Here is a 17,044-nt window from a genome sequence, read left to right on the forward strand (position 1 = left end):
AGAAACACATGGCCAATAAATTCCTTTCTGACTTTTCATTTCCAGAGTTTCACAAATGCTTTGAGTCTTCTCCAGGTAGTCTGTTTACAGATTCCAAAGTCTGTAGTCCATCTATCCTGTGGTCCCCTCTATTTCTTCATGGCTGACATTAGCATTACATCACATCCCTAGTGCTACTTCTTGACATTCCCTGACTCTCTTCTTTTTGACTTAACTCTATACCTTGGATTTGTATCTCTGAGATAAGAATGACAATCTGTCAGGCTTTTTTTTTTCCCACCCAAAGTCCAGACACCTGATTTTAGTTTCTATGTGTCGGAGATGAATAAGTTTTCATTAAAATTTGTGGTTATTTTGAATGCCTTAAGCTGTAATTGTAAAGCAGTTCAACAGCGTGAGACTCCATTTTTTTCTATCCTTTTATCTCCATCCAAATGGAATCAGTTATTTATTCTTGACATCAAAATGTTAGCAAAAATGATGAAAGGCATTTTGGGGATAAAGGTCTTTAAAGTACATACAGATTCCCATGTTTACCTTTTTTTCATCTGCCCCTACTCTTAACTACTATGCTCTAAAATAAGGTAGTTGATAAATAACAAATAAATACATATAAATAAAAATAAGCACAACAAATATATAAAATAAAATTTAAAATTGTTAAAATAAAATTATATTATAAAATAAAATATTAAAATATATGAAATGAGTAAAATGTATTACAATAAATAAATGTATTTGAGAATTGTAAGGTTTGTTCTATGCCAAGCACATTGCATCAATTTTTGTTACATATAGTACTAGGAAGTAGCTATACTTAGCACTCTATAATATAGTTGAGATAACCATGGGAGATAGCAGCAAATAGAATATGAGGTTGATAGCTCTAGCTGTTTTTTTCTCATTGAAAATCCTTCTATCTACCCTGTATGATTTACTTCTTCCCAGAACATTCCAATTCAGCACTGGATTTTTTAAATCACCAAATACTTACATTCTGTAAATCTTAAAAAGTGCATTGCGAGGGTAAAATTCATTTAATTTTAATGAAATGCAAGCACTAAAACAGTTGCATTACATTGACCAAAATGATAAACCACAGAGTCAAGCTTCATAATTAAAATAGTTTTCTGAAAGAGCCTAAGGTAAGGCTTATTGAGGATCTGTAAGCTATTATCCATCTATGCAGCATCCTATCAATTTCATAGATTTTTGTGCTTATTAAAAATTACATAAGATGCAGAATTTACTGTAATGCATGGTAAAATCTTGAAAAAATGATAACCAGAGAACTTGGCCTCATTTATAGTAATATTGATCACTGCATTTCTTTTTTCTTACAAACTTTATGTTAATAATATGGTCCGATTCATTTCCCTTTTGTCTTAATTTTACTGCTACCTACTACCCTCCAGATTCTAATATTTTTCTAACAATAATATTTTTCTAACTATTAAATGTATGAAGAAGCAACATGATGATGCAATCTAGAACTACCCTTATCCTTTGCAGTGCTAATCACACTGACTTTGCAAAAGCAAGCTGAGAAGTACAGTACATTCAGTATGTTAAGACTGGTATATTTGTTGTTTTCTGCCAATTTTTCATGATCACCTTGAACAGGGGTTTCTATAAGGATTTGATATTCTACAATGATAAAATCATATTTGTTTTGTATAAAATAGTCAATAATTCACAAACAACTTTTTGATTGAAATTATTTTCATCTTCTTCTTAAATCACATCACTTTATACTTGTATATATAAGTTCATTTTTACTGTTAAAGCTATACTACAGTGACTGAGTATTGGATAACATTATTGCTTGTGTTCATTATTCACACAATAAGAAAATTAGAAAAATATAAACAACTTATTTTAATGGTACATTTTATGCTATTCTGTTTTTCTTTTCAAAGATATAGCTAATAGGGGTTTTGAAAAGTTATTAATTTTTTTAAAGTCTTAGACAAGTTTTGTATCATTAGAAGTAAAAATAAAACCTTACCAAGCAAAATGAAAAAAACAACAACAATAATAAATCTAAGTAGAGAATAACATAAGCAAGGCTTAGGTATAGGAGGTAGGGTGTGGTAAGATACTGTGTATAGAGTACACTTTCACTTAGATATGAAGACTACATTCTGACAATCTATTGCATGACATATGAGCATACGATAATGTATTGAGTACTTGAATATTGTAAGAAGCATATATTTTAAATGTTCTTGGGGCTGGGAAGGTGGCTCAGTGGTAGAGCGCTTGCCTTGCATGCCTGAGGCCCTGGGTTCGATTACTCAGCACCACATAAAGTAAAAGGAAAAAAAAAGCCGGAAGTGGCACTGTGGCTCAGGTGGTAGAGCGCTAGCCTTGAGTTGAAGAGCTGTTGGACAGTGCCCAGTACCAGACTTCAGGCCCCATGACCGACAAAAAAATAAAAAATGAAGCTCCAGGCATGGTGATGCAAGCTGCAATCCTAGATACACAGAAGGCATAAATGCAAAGGTACAGGAGGATCAAGATTAAGGCTGGATCAGACAACAAAACACAAGACACTATCAGACAATAAGTAACCATAAAGGGGCTAGGAGCAAGATTCAATGATTGTATATGTATTGTAGGACAAATACCGGTGTCCATGACAAATACCAATGGACTTGCTTAGCAGGGGTAGGCCCTGAGTTCAAAGTTTGTTATGCTAAAAGAAACAAAGGAAGCTAAGAAGGAGGGAGGGAGAAAAATAGGAAGGAAGAAAGTCTTTCACAGGCATTGCTCCCTAGCATCATGTAGAAGAAACACAATGTAGTCTGGAATGGTGCACAATCACTTTAGGCCTCAGGGAGCCTCCATTAAAATGTTTTCAGGAGCACAACTAGCACTTAGAGTATGGAGGAAGGCAAGAGATTAATAGATCTCTGTAAAATAAACAAATCAATTAAGGAATTAGTTTCACATATTTTACCATTGCTTATGCTTTTATTGATACATAAAATGTCTTTCCCCCCATTTCTGCATCAAAATACTATTCAAATTTCAAAAACACCCAAATGTACTCTCTCTCTGAATATATTTAGAATCCTTGTCAGCTGGAAGCAATTGATCTTCTCTCTGAGATACCATCAAACCAGCCCAGGTCTCTGTTGCATTCTAGGACAAATACCAATGTCCTTTTTCCTTTTATGTGCATTGATGACTCCATTTATGACTTTTCTTTCTGGGAAAACTATAGATGACTTTGTTCTTAGACCTTTAAGGAAAGGGTCTGTGTTTTCTTTGGTTTTGTGTCTTTTAGAATACGTACTTTGATGGCTTAACTAAAGAGCTTGCTGAATAAAATTTTGAGAATATACTAGTTTATCTAAAAAAAGAACTCATACCTAAATCTTTTGTATAACTATGTTTTCTTATATTTTCATTACTTTACTAAGTTTATTATAACAATATAATATATGATATAATAAATAAAATAAACTGTTATTATGAGCAGTTTATTATTATATAACTAATATATAATAAATTATTATATATAATGATAAAATAGTAATTTTAAATAAAATTGTCATAATAATTTATACAATACATTTCTGTCATCTTTATCCTATCAAAAGTATCCTGAGACTAGGATTCATATATTATCCAACTGAATTTCTTTTGTGATACTTGCTAGGGGTTGTTGACTGTTAATAAAATGAATAAGTAAATGGATTATCTAAATTAATGAGCCTCTTCTCCATAAGACAAACTATCAATGGTTTTGTTTAACTAGAAATACAAATTTATAATGTCCCATGAATAAAAGTCATGTATGTTCACCCTGCACGTCAAGCAAATCACAAAACAGCAGGTACCTCGGAGATAAATTGCAGTTGAAGTACCAGAGCCCATTGAAATACTTCAGATACTAAAATAAGTAAGTATATCTAAGAAAGGCTAGTGGCATGGGGCAAAGCCAAAAGGATAAATCAAACTGACAATTCTTCTTTAGGACTTGTCAAGGACCAACAAAACAAATAACAATGGGCTTTTGAAGCAAAAGTTTTTATTGCACTGAATGGGAGGAAGCTGTGAGTCTAGGAGAGTAAAGTTTCTCACTTGCTCGGGACCAGCCATAGGCCTAATTCTTAAAATATATTACACACACTGATATGCAGTATGTTTCTTTTTAACAACAACAACAGAAATGATGTTAGATTATTCTAGGAGAAAGACACCTGGGGAATACCAGCATAATTTACTGAACATTTACCCCCGGAGGCCAATCTCAGCTCTTGGCATGCTCCTTAAGGCTTCTATTATCCTATCTTCCAACTGAACTGAAGTTCATTTCTCTTTGTTACACACATACTCTGCTCATTCTCAGTCATTTGTTCATGTTTATCATTCCCCAGTGCTCCTTGCCCACAAACCTCCACATACTGAAATTATAACCATCCTTCAAGGCCTAATTCAAATCTTTCACAGATGTGTGCTTTCCTTATTGAAATCTTATAAAAAAAATACAGAAATAAAAACAAAAACAAAACTCTGTCATTTCATTTTGTTCTATTTTTTGGCATAAGGCAAAGACTGTATCTTGATTATATCTTTATGCCTTATATGTAGCCCTAACGAGCAAGCTGTTCATTGTAGGATTCAATACATATTCTTATGAAGTCTTTTCCCCACCAAGGCTTATATAAATAGCACAAACTTGATTAACCAAATGCATACTTAAATCAAAGTGAGGTAGATAGTAATGAGAAGTTATGTTATTTGGATCAACTTTCCCAATGAAAACAATAAAACGTGCTGGATAAAGGATTGCTTTTGAGAAGTACCTCAGAATAATTCAAAGTTTAAAAAGAGAGTGAAGACTGCCAGGATATTTTTTTTAATGAGATGTGAATCTGAACCTAGAGGGAAAGCAACTTAAGCATATTTTTTTTCCACCGAAGTCATTTATTTAGATTATATATTTGTTCAATCAACCCCACATTAGAATGAAAGAAGGTCTTGGCCCAAGGTTTTACAAATGGAAAAGGGATAAGGGAAAACCAATACTGAACTTATTTTTCTCCAATCCCAAGGAATCTTATGAAATACAATGTGATAACATAAAAGATGAAACAATAATTGAGGGATAGAGGGTCAGTGCTTAAAGAATAACTTTGTCCTTGAGATGTTAAAGTTTATCTGTAGCCATGAAGATGCAGCCAAAGAATTTTATAGATTGATCTGCAATAATTGGTCACTGAGAATATTACCAAAACTCTGAGCAAAAAAGAAAACCCTCTGTGGTGGGAAACAGTTACCCGAGATGCCTAGTAACCTTTGGTAGTAATGTTTCAGTCACAATGGTTATCACATTGCCAAATAGTCATCAGCTAGGAAACATAAAACTTGAGTAGGAAACAAATTGACCAGGACTTCAAGTGCTAGAATCATGAGGTCCACATTCTCAGACAACTGAGCCTCCTAATTTTACCAAAATTAAATACAATTTTGAAAACATTTTGAGGAAATGATTAAGTATATCAGAAGATATAATACATTTATAAAGAAAATAATTTCTACAGATGAGAATCCTAATATCATTAGAAACAATGTTAATTATGTAAGGAGATTGATTTAAGAACTCTAAAATAATAAAGGATAAATTTAATTCTTCCCAGAAAAAAACAAAAATATAACAAAAAAGAATGTGAAAATATTTGGAAGATATAATGAGAACATTTTTTAATAGAGGTTTAACTACACATGGGCTTAAAAGGAAGTGAGAGAAAACAGGCTACTTTTGAAAAGATAAATTATTTCTAAAGTATATTAATGATAATAATAAACTATTCTTTAGGTCGCAACAATATGGGCAGGATAAATAAAAGTAAGTTCATATTCGGGTGTAGTTTAGCATAAATGTGTTAAATAAAGTAATGAGAAGAATATTTGGAGGAGAAAGCATCAATTATCCATCCTCACAGTGACATTTTTATTGCAGGACAGATGATAGAGGCCAATAAAATTAAATATATATGTATATATTTTTTATCGTGCAGGTCCTGAGGCTTGATTTCAATGCCTCATCACTGTCTTTGCTCTACCACTTGAGCCACAGCTCTGCTTCTACCTTTCTAGTGGTTAGTTGAAGATAAGAATCTCACAAAGCTTTCTAATTGGTCTGGCTTCAAAACATAATCCTATGATCTCAGCCAGAGTATCTAAGATTATAGACATAAGCCATTGGTGCCCAGCTTGAAATGATAGTTTTGATGACTTTTCACCACTAAGTTTTATTCCTAAAGGGAACTTATTTTTCCAAGTGAAAATAGAGACTTTTTCAATTCAGACTCTGAGATGGGTTCTCTTCACAAATTGTCAATTTTCAAAAATATACTCAGAATATACACTACCTAAAAGGAACTGTGATTCTAGAAGTCAAATCAAAGATATGGGAAGAAATAAATAGCAAAGAACCTTGCAGATATCATGCACGTATTAATCAAACTTGTCTCTGTTTAAGAGAACATATGATGTCTTACAGAGTTAACAAGGCAGAATTAAAATACTAGGCATTAATGACATATACATTACTAGGTGGATCAATATATTTAAAATATTCTAAGGTGATACCTTACAAAGGAGGAAAATATTCGAGAATATTCATCCTCTGATATGTATCAATGTTGTAGTTCTATGCTAGCAACTAACAGAGCAGAAAAGAAGCATATCACTTCAAAACTAGTTGAGAAATAGATGGAAGGATAAACATTAGAGAACAGAAAAAGAAACACTTAGCCAAAGAAGCCAGAAACAGAAAAAAATAAACAAACATATGCAATCATGTAAGATATACTAAACTGAATTTTAATAAGATATACAGAGATGGGAAAATAATCCTTGAAGGCAATAAAATAATGAACAAGATGTAGGTTAATGTCTGACTCTGGGGCAGAAAGAGAAGTTATGGTAACAGAGAGACAGCTTACAGGGCTGAGGCTGCTGGAGAGTTGGCAGAATGCAGCCTGACCTCTGCTAATTTAGGTGATTGGTGAATATCTTTTTTTGGGGGGTGGAGGGGCTACGGTTGTTGGCCTGAACTCTGGGCCTGGGCGCTGTCCCTCAGCTCTTCAGCTAAAGGCTAGCGCTCTATCTATCACTTGACTCACAGCGCTACTTCCGGCTTCTTTTTTTTTCTGCTTATGTGGTGCTGAGGAATTGAACCCAGGGCCTCGCGCATGCAAGGCAAGCGCTCTACCACTGAGCCCCCTTCCCAGCCCTGATTGGTGAATATCTTAAATTACATATGGACTTGTTCTCTGTTTTATTAAAGATGGTTTCTGTACTTTGTTTTAAAATATAAGATAATAAGTAACTAGGAAATGTGTATCTGGAGAAACCAGCAGATTTCAATTACTTATTCAGCAGCCAATCTGAAACAATCCTGTTCTGTTTTGCGGTGAAGCCAACAATGAAGATCATATGTATAGAGATAGATGCAAAGGTAGGTGAGTTCTTTTCTTGTAGAGAAGATTTTTATCCTGAAATTTTTTTCTTGTTTCTTTGGGTGGTGTTTCACAATGTCCTTTCTGTTATGAAATGATATCAATAGCTGATTGGCTATACAATAATGTCCTCTTTGAAGGACACAAACAGAAACTATGGTGCTCCTTTGCCTTTTTTTTAAATAAGTTTTTTATTGTGAAAATTCGTACAGAGGGGTTACAATTACATGAGCGAGGTAATGAGTACATTTCTTATCAAGTATTGTAGCCGCCTCCTTGGTTTTTCCCCTACCATCCCTGCCCTTCCATCTCCACGACTACACTCACCCCCGCCCTCCTCCCTGCACCCGCCAAAGTTGCAAAGTTCGTTTTTCACATGGCCCCTTTTACATCTCATTGTTGCAATGGGTCCACCCGTATCCTTACTTAAACTATTTGTTTTTTCCCTTCCCCTCCCCAGATTATACCAACATCAAATACAGTGACAACAGCGGTTATACCGTGGGGGAGGGACATACAAAGCAACAAAAAATTAACCTCATAAATACATAAGAAACAATAGCAAGCAAGAAAAACCAAGGAGTTCACGGAGGAGAAGCTGGACGCCAGTGACTCATGCCTGTAATCCTAGCTTCCCAGGAGGTTGCATACTGAGAATCGTGGTTCAAAGCCAGGAAAGTCCATGGGACTCTTGTTTCCAATTTACCACCAGAAAACTGGAAATGGTGCCGTGGCTCAAGTGGCACAGCGCTACAACCTTGAACTGATAGAGCTCCAAGACAGAGCCCAGAGCTCAGAGTTCAAGCCCCATGTCCAACAAAAACAACCACAACAAAGAGAGTTAACTGAGGACCCAGAGCCAGAGAATCACGAAGTTACAGGAAGAAGTGAGATGATTCTTGCCTATTTTCAGGGAAGGGCCACTTTTCATAAACATGCAACCTGGATATTTATTGGGACTGAGCGATTCTGCTCTCCCAACCTTCATTTCTTGACTCTTGAATCCTAGCGTGCTGGCATTAGGGTGTAGGGATTTGGAAAGTGATCATCTGGGGAAGGTTGGAGGCGTGTCCTTATATGAAGAGACAGGAGCATTTGCTCTTTCTGCTCTTTGTCTAGATCAAAAGAGTCTGTGTACACACCGGGCAGAATATACTCACCAGGCAGAATAGACACCAGATCTACCACTGCCTTGACATTGGATTTCAGAATTGTGAGTGATATGTGAGTTATTTAAGCTAGCCACAATGTAGAATTCTGTTATAACATCCCTAAGTGGAAAAGATAGGTATTAACCAAAAGCACTTCAGTGAAAATGAAGACAGATATTAACTATATGATTAGGCACATCATTCTGGGACACAATATATTAAAGATGAAGGTGGTAAAAGTGAGAGCCAAAGAGCTGACTATAGAAAACCTAAATAATTTTGCATAGAAATGGAGCCCCATGGAGATAGGTTGCTTAATTTGCATTTTGGGTCAGGGTCTAGCTAAAACATTGATGTTATCCTTTGATTCAACCCCGCCTCTGCCCCCTCCCCCAAACCAGGCACCAGCCCAGGTCCAAATCGGGTTGTGTACTGTCCCTATCCCCACATATTTTTTGTTCAAAACTAGTAGCCTAGTTTCCTACTTCTTCTTTTTTAAAGCCATATTTAATACTATTGTTAAAATCATAAATTCTCTCTTCTATACTTCATATGTATGCAATTACAGTTATGACCATTACAATTATACTACACTTTATAATATATGCTTTAGTATATTTATATTTCTTGAAGAGTCTCTTCTAATAAACCATACAGTTGTTTGCAGCATTAATATATTTCTTTACTTTTGTTATATTGCTTTGATTCCTTCCTAATTCTGTTGGTAACTAGTCTGAGCTCCACATTCTAGGTGAGAAGTCCAGGCTCAAAAAAAAATCAAATAACACTGTCAACTACTAATAGACAAAAATAGAATTGTATCCCCTGTGGTCCAACTTCAAAGCTTGTCCTTAGCTACTTTGCTGCTTTGTCTCACTGCTGCATTAACATTCAAAGATCATAACATAAAGACTGAGATTCTGTTTGCTCTTTTATACCACATTCTACACTGATTCAGGCAGTTTCTCCTGACCCCGTTGAAGAAGGGACAGGCTGTTTCCCAGGAGCACAATGAACACCAGGACACATCTAAGGGGGTGCAAGGGAAATTGAGAAACTTGATTATAAACCTCTTTCAGAACAAAACCACAACATCTTTCATCAAAGCCTGGCAATCATTGTATCGTTTCTGGGAGGCTCGATTGGTAAATATGGGCTATCCCACTAGGCCTTTAACACTGACTTAGAAATGAATCCAAGAAGTTGACTAGCAAGACAATCGCTGCAGTACAAACATGAATCTGTAATTCTCTTCCCCATTACCACAAAACAGTTAGTTCCTGCCCTGAATTCACTTTGAGACAATAAGTGCCTGGGAGAAACTGTAAAGAGCCTTGAAAATGGGGCCAGAAGTAATAAATAGGGACTGCCAAATAAATGTTAACGGATTTCTTCTACAACTCACATCTATTGTCACTTTATAACAATTCTGAAGGTTGAACTGGAAGCATACAATTAGTGAGCTAATTGCCAAGGTTTGCCTATAATCTCAAAGTGAGTTTTCTTTTACCTGTGTATAATTAAACAGCTGACAATTATATATCCTGGTATGAGGAAATTCAAATAATAAAATAAAAGTAAACCAAATGCTTTAATATGGAATCTAATCGCTCCCATTTTTTCAACACACACATAGACTGTTCCAGTGGAATTCTTCTTACACAGCAGGATGAAGATCATCTTCTCAGTGGCCAATCCCAGCAAGCTAGGCACAGACTTCCCTCCCTCCTGATTAACTCTTAGAGCTTATTCAGAGGAAAGACAAAGGCCCTGCATGTAGATAGGAGTTGTTTTGTGCTTGGCCTTTAGGGGTATGTTATTTTTCTTAGAGAGATTATCTCAACTTTACATAGTCAAAAACTAAAAACAAATCCTAAAACAAATTTTTGAGGCAGCTTAAACTACAAAAGGCTGAGATATATTTTTAATTTATTCATAATTAGTTTAAAGATTGGGCCACACCGAGGCTCCCCAAATCAGCCAGCCACTTAGGAATAAAGAGTATTGCAATTCTCAGGAGGAAGCCAAATGTTACCTTTGGTTCTAAATAAAATTTTCTCTTTTAAAAAGATATCTCTTAGCAAAAGATGTTCTTTTTGTTTGTTTGTTTAAATAGGATTACATCGCAAATAAGACTAGGGGCTAGAAAGCAAAGAACTTACCAGTTTTATTACTTGCCAAATATAAATTAGTTCATTGTGCTTCACTCCTGCATGAACATCTCTTTCTCTGTTGCATATCGGGCCAATGGGCTATGGCAGGTTCATTCCTGCCTGGAGTCCTTCGTAATCAGGATGCTGTCACAAACATTTCCTGCCCACTCTTTCCTACATCTTCTGGAAGTTCTTGTGTTCAGGCAACAAGATTTTAGCTAGAATTGCCCCCAGTAACTAGCTCCAAATTGCTTCTATTTAATATCACTGTCAAATCTCTGTAGGCTTGTGAGGACTTCCTCCAGGTACAATGAAAATACAAATTTCACTTTGTAATAACTACAGGATACAGAAATTGTATTAGCTCCATTAGATGGAGTGATAGAACTATTCAGAAAGGTTAGCTGGATATAGCAAATGTCACCATTAGACTAAGATAAAAAATCACTTTGTTAACTTAGAGTGTTTCCTCATTGGCTATACCCTATATTAAGGTGCCATTTGTAAACAGTTTATTATTATTTATTGATATGTGAGACACTTTATAGCAGGCTAGATAGAAACTTAAATTCATGTATTAAAGATGCACATACATGGTTTAATACGATTTATGTCTTATAATATGCTTTAAAACAGCTTCCCATAGTCTCATCTGTTAAGCATTTATTACTAATGCATTTTATAACATACTTTATAATACATTATTTGAGCAAGTAGGTGCACTTAGTGATTATTTCATAAATAAGAATGATGCACTTATAAATGGCACCTTAATTTAAAGTGTTACCTTCACATTACTAGATACTGTTCACCATTAATCTCATTTTGGGATTATTCTTCAAATGCACCACTTAATAAAATAGACACTAAGTTCTATTTTCCCTTCATCTGATTAAAAGTTTATTGAGTCATTTTCTCCATCTGCTTTCAGATATTGGTAACTTGGATGCTTTAAATGCAATTTCTGATGAAACCAAACATTTATTTCAACACTAGTTCTGAAATATGTTAAGGATAAAAAGTCAAAACCACTTACCATGTTGGGCAAAGCCTGTTGCTTTGATTCTTTGTGAAACTCAATTTTTTGACTAGAAAGTACAATCCAGGAAGTAGACCAATTTTTCCTTAGAAAAAGAAAATGGAAAAAACAATGTCATCAGTATAAGGAGATATTTATAAATACAATCTAACAGCATTTAGAATGAATGTGGGTAGAATTCTCTGTATAATAATCTGTTACAGAACTTAAATAATAATTCAGGTTTTCTTTAATTTTGAAATGTGTGCTATTTAGCTAAAACTATCTCAATGTGTATATCTTACTTAAGTATTTTCAACTATTAAGCAATATTTTGTTTATCCATGCACCTCTCTCTACAAAATGTCTCTAGTAAGATAAAAGTTGCCAAGTAAAACTAGAAACAATAACCCCTTCCCCACTGTTTCTTCTACTCTCCGTTTAGTATATTTTATAGACTGGGAAACTAGCCATCTTACATTATGGTTTATTTAAAAATCTATTTTTATAATATTGAGTCTCATTAAAAATCAAAGAAATGTAAAAACACTGACAAGTTTTTCCTTCTTCCATCATCAAATTGCCAAAGACAAAAAGATGGTTAATACCTTGGATAAATGAGGATGTTAGGGAATTGTGGAGGCTTAGCTGTTTCATCTTTCTTGTAATACAATTTGACAATGTGGGTTTACTATTAAAATTTGTGTATTTTTATTGTATATGTCCATTCTTAATGGTTTAAGTTCACTTTTAGACATAATCTCACAACTTGCTAAGAATCAAGTTGTTAAATCTTTATCTGACTACAAAAAGATATTGTTGAAGGAAATGACACATAATGGATTATACAATGATTGGATAAAATATCCCATGCTATAGATGAATAGTGATGGAAAATTTTAATGCAAGCCCTTATTACTTTTCCCATTTAACCTAGGTAGAACTATCTTTCCCCATTTAAACATTTACTGGTTTATTAATTCCAAATATTATCATCCCTAAATTTGCCTCCCATGAATTCTTCATAAATCACTTATAATAAAAATATTTATCTAAAAATGTATCTTTACCTATCTCATTATAAAAACTCCCAAATAATAATCTTTTTAACTTACAGAAGTATTTTCAGAACTTAGAACAGTGTCTTGGAAAATTGAGATACTAAGATTTATATATAAATATATTTACATGCACAATTTATATGCATATGTATATGTATATATATGTATATGTATATTGAATTAATAATTGTACTTTGGCACAGAAAAATGCCCCCAGATATAACAAGAGTTAAATCGTAGCTTTTGATTTTCTTTTGTATTTCTTCATACTTACCATCATCTGTGCATTGAGCCTGCATTGCTTCTGTATTTTGAATACGTCATTGTTGATGTAAAAAAAATGTACTATTTTTCAGGTGGTAAGAGCCTTAAGGAGACTATACATAAGATTTTACCCATTCAATCATATTGTTTCACTTTTCTTTGGTTTAACATTAAAAAAATGAATTCAGCTTACCAAATATGGTGGAAATGAGGTCTACAGTAAAATCTCATTCAGGTCAATAGATAAACCACATAAAAATGTTAAAAATGACTCCAAGATTTTTGTGTAATTTAGTTCTACTTGCCTCTTCAAAGCTATGGTCTTGATTGAAAGGACAGTTTTGATTTGTAAGGTTAATATTTACAAAAAGAATTAAGATGTTCTTTCATGCCGGGTGTTTTCTTAATGATAAACTAGTGTGTTAAGGGGGAAGAAAAAACAGGATAAATAGACACACAAAATGTGGATTTTTTTCACAAATATTATGTTTTTGGACCCATGTCTTCAACTGAAGAGTCAATTTTTCAAGCAAATGATGAAAAGTGTTTAATAGAAGATGTTTTCCTTGTGTCTTAGTACTTATTTCTCTTTGCAAATCCTAGCATCAATATGAATAGAAACAGTAATAGACTTCTCTGTATGCAGGTCAGCTAATATTAAAAATCCATACACAGGAAGGGAAGACACAATAGAAGTCCTGTTAGGCATTTTTTCGTCACCATCCTTCTTTTGATCATATGTGGTCAGTGAGTATGATATATCCTCACACATGACAAATCCATATTTAACCTGCCTGCTGTATCTCCGACTATATTTTCCATCTTCTGGCAGAGAGATACTATACCTTATTTGCTTCCTATCTATAGAAATTCCTGGATAAATGATTCTGATTTGAATCTGTTTCAGATGTTGATCGTTTATAGAACTTGCTGGCAAAATTTTCCCTTCCTTAAACTTGGAACTGGAACTGGTTAGAACTGAAGTTGCATGAAATTCAATTATCTCATTGTTCTGTCTGAGGGCTTTGAACTGCCATGAACTGTTCTCCCTGTTAGGTAAACCAGATAAAGAAACTGAAGAGAGTAAAAACTGCAGGTCTTAGAAGCGTAGTAACAGGAATTTTGAAATCTTATAGACAATGCTATTTTATCTTGACTTTATAAATGTCAAGCACTCATTATTGTGTTACAATGAAAGTGAAGTTATTCCAAAAGTTGAATTCTATTGCTTGAAAAGAATTTCATTTCAAATGAAAAAAAGTGCTACTGACAAACTTTTGGGGAGGGCAGGGTTTACCAGGACTGGAGCTTGAACTCAGAGCTTGAGCCACTGTCCCTGGGCTTTTATTCCCCCTCAAGGCTAGTACTCTACCACTTGAGCCACAGTTCCACTTCCAGCTTTTTGGTAGTTAATTGGTGATAAAAGTCCAGTGTACTTTCCCTTTCCAGCAAAGCTTCAAACTGAGAACCTTAACTTCTGTGTAGCTAAGGATATAGGTGCCACCAGCATCTGGCAACTATTGACAAACTGTTAAATGTTTCTTTTTTAAATTTTCAGCCTTTCTTGTGACATCTTTTAAAATAATGAGTATAAATTGCTTTGCGTAAATGGTATGTTTGTCTATTTAAGGTTTAGTTTCCTATACCAAAAAAAAAAGGAAATGAAGGTACTAATGTTTCCATTTACTAGTATGGAAAAAGAGGCTAAGAAAATTCAGGTAACTTACATTTACACTGAAATCCAATTTTTCTGACATTAAAGCCTGTAATCTATTTATTACTTCATACTGCATTTTAAAGTATTAAATAGTACTAACTTGGTTAAGGATATCATCAGTGTCAGATTTCAGCATAGATTTAGTTAAAATCCTGGTATTATAAAAACTCCTAAGTATCCTGCGACAAATCCAGCCATCTGCTGTCTCTTAGTGACAACTCTATCTGATTCTTTGTAAAAGAAATGACAAAAACAGTATTCTCAAGCACAATACCTGAGCTTTCTCCAGAGTGCTTCCTGACTTCAACATATGTCAATAATCTGAGCTATCATGTTGCATTGGTTCCCACACTGCACAAGGTATACCACCTGGTATTTAATATGCAACACATTTTAATTGCTAAGTCAACCACAAGTATCTGCTGAAAAATTACCATGAGCCAAACACAATTCCTAGGGCTTATTATATAAAGGAAAGTAAGAGAGTCCTTAATGATTTTCTCTCTAGCTAGAGGAAAAGAGACTCTATAAGTAGAAACAAATATTCTGAATAACACTTGCAGGTGGGTGATACGCCCATACACTTCTGAGGAGAAAATTGTAGCTTCATGAGGCTATATTGCATAACTTTCCAAGGGTATGACCATTTTCGTTGCAGAACAAGTTTCCTGACCTCAAATCCCAAGCTCAACTGAAGATATGTGTTGTTTCTAGAACAGTCCTCCTTCAGTCATAGTGACTGTTTTTGCAGAATGTTGTGACAGGAGTTAAGAGGTGAAGACAAGGAATTGTTGTGAAAGAAGTACTAATAGTTTTTCTCCTTCATATAAAGCTACCTGTTATGCTAATGTACGATAGTCTGTAAAGCTAACTTCTTTCTTCCACAGATAAGATCATCCATAAGTGGGAGCCAATTCCACCACATTTCCCGCAACAGTCACAGGATAATTATTTCCCATAAAGTACAGTAAAAGTAATATGTTAAATATACTTAAGGGTTTTCAAAAGACACATATCTCAGGAAATATTCAACTTCAATAACTCAGAGATTCTAGGAAAAACCAAGTAAGACCTAGGTCCCCACATAGGTTACAAATGCCAATGGAAAGCAAGAGGCTAGTGATTGATGGGACAAAAACCAAAAAATCCAGATCCTGGGATCAAAAAAATATTCAGCTGTTTATCTTATCTTAGATAAACAGAACAGGTCACATATGGGGAAATAAATATACTAACTACAATTAATGTTTAACATGTGCAATTGCTGGGACATTTTTAAACTATTGGAATACTTCACAAAATTTTCCTAAAACAAATCCAAAGTTGTGAAATTAAAAAAAAAAACAAAATAAAAAAACAAAACAAAACAAAAAAACCCAACAACAAAAACAACCAACACAGAGCTCAGCACAGGCATCAGCTTGGTATTCTACAAGACGGACACCGGATGGCAGCACATAATAACAACAATTTTGATTGTGCATGCTGATCTGGAGAAACTTTGATGGAAACTGGCCTGTAAATATTCACTGCCATTATAAAGATCTGTGAGCTTTAGCTCTAGCTTTAACATATTTGTTTGTGCTCCACAGCAAAGCTTTATATCTTGTACTCAGCTTCTGTGCCTTCTGTAGGTAATAACACATTGAAAACTCAAAATGTCAGAGAAAAATATATACTAGATAACTTCATAAATTTTACACTTTCTCTCTCTCTCTTTTTTTTTGCTGCTGCTGTTACCTGATTTAGAAAGTTTGTTCTCATTCTGTACCATTACAGAAGTGAAAGGGATACATTGTAATGCATTTGAGGGTTTAACACAAAGTCCCCCAGACACTTCAGTGTTCCCACCTGTTCTCAGATTGGTAAATCAGAAAACTTAGTGTTTTATTTGTCCTCCTATTTTACATTTCTTAAAACTAAGCAATGCCAAAAGACAGATCAAAGAAGTACTCAGACTTATAAACCAAATTCTGGCCATGTGGCAAGAAAACAGAGAAAGACCAGTTCAGCCTGCCTGCCTAAATAGATTGTCATCCTGACTAGAAAACATTAAAGAAAAATGGAGATGTGTGAGGAAAGCATCACAGTGTCAAATTCTTAAGGAAGTCCATTAAGAAAAATAATTATTCACACACACACACACACACACACACACACACACACACATACACACACACACTCAAACCCCTCTCCCACAAC

General features: G+C 34.4%; 1 protein-coding gene across 1 annotated transcript in view; it reads right to left on the reverse strand.

The window, feature by feature from the left end:
* The window catches only part of Arhgap15 (Rho GTPase activating protein 15), a 644,233-nt gene that overhangs the window by 528,498 nt on the left and 98,691 nt on the right, over positions 1 to 17,044 (reverse strand). The window contains exon 5 of the mRNA XM_070023631.1: positions 11,819 to 11,906. Within this exon, the coding sequence (XP_069879732.1) occupies positions 11,819 to 11,906 (88 nt within the window). The remainder of the gene's footprint in view (positions 1 to 11,818; positions 11,907 to 17,044) is intronic.

Source organism: Dipodomys merriami, unplaced genomic scaffold (assembly GCF_024711535.1).
Source record: "Dipodomys merriami isolate MVZ:Mamm:240054 unplaced genomic scaffold, mDipMer1.0.p SCAF_1, whole genome shotgun sequence".
Classification (NCBI taxonomy): Eukaryota; Metazoa; Chordata; class Mammalia; order Rodentia; family Heteromyidae; genus Dipodomys; species Dipodomys merriami.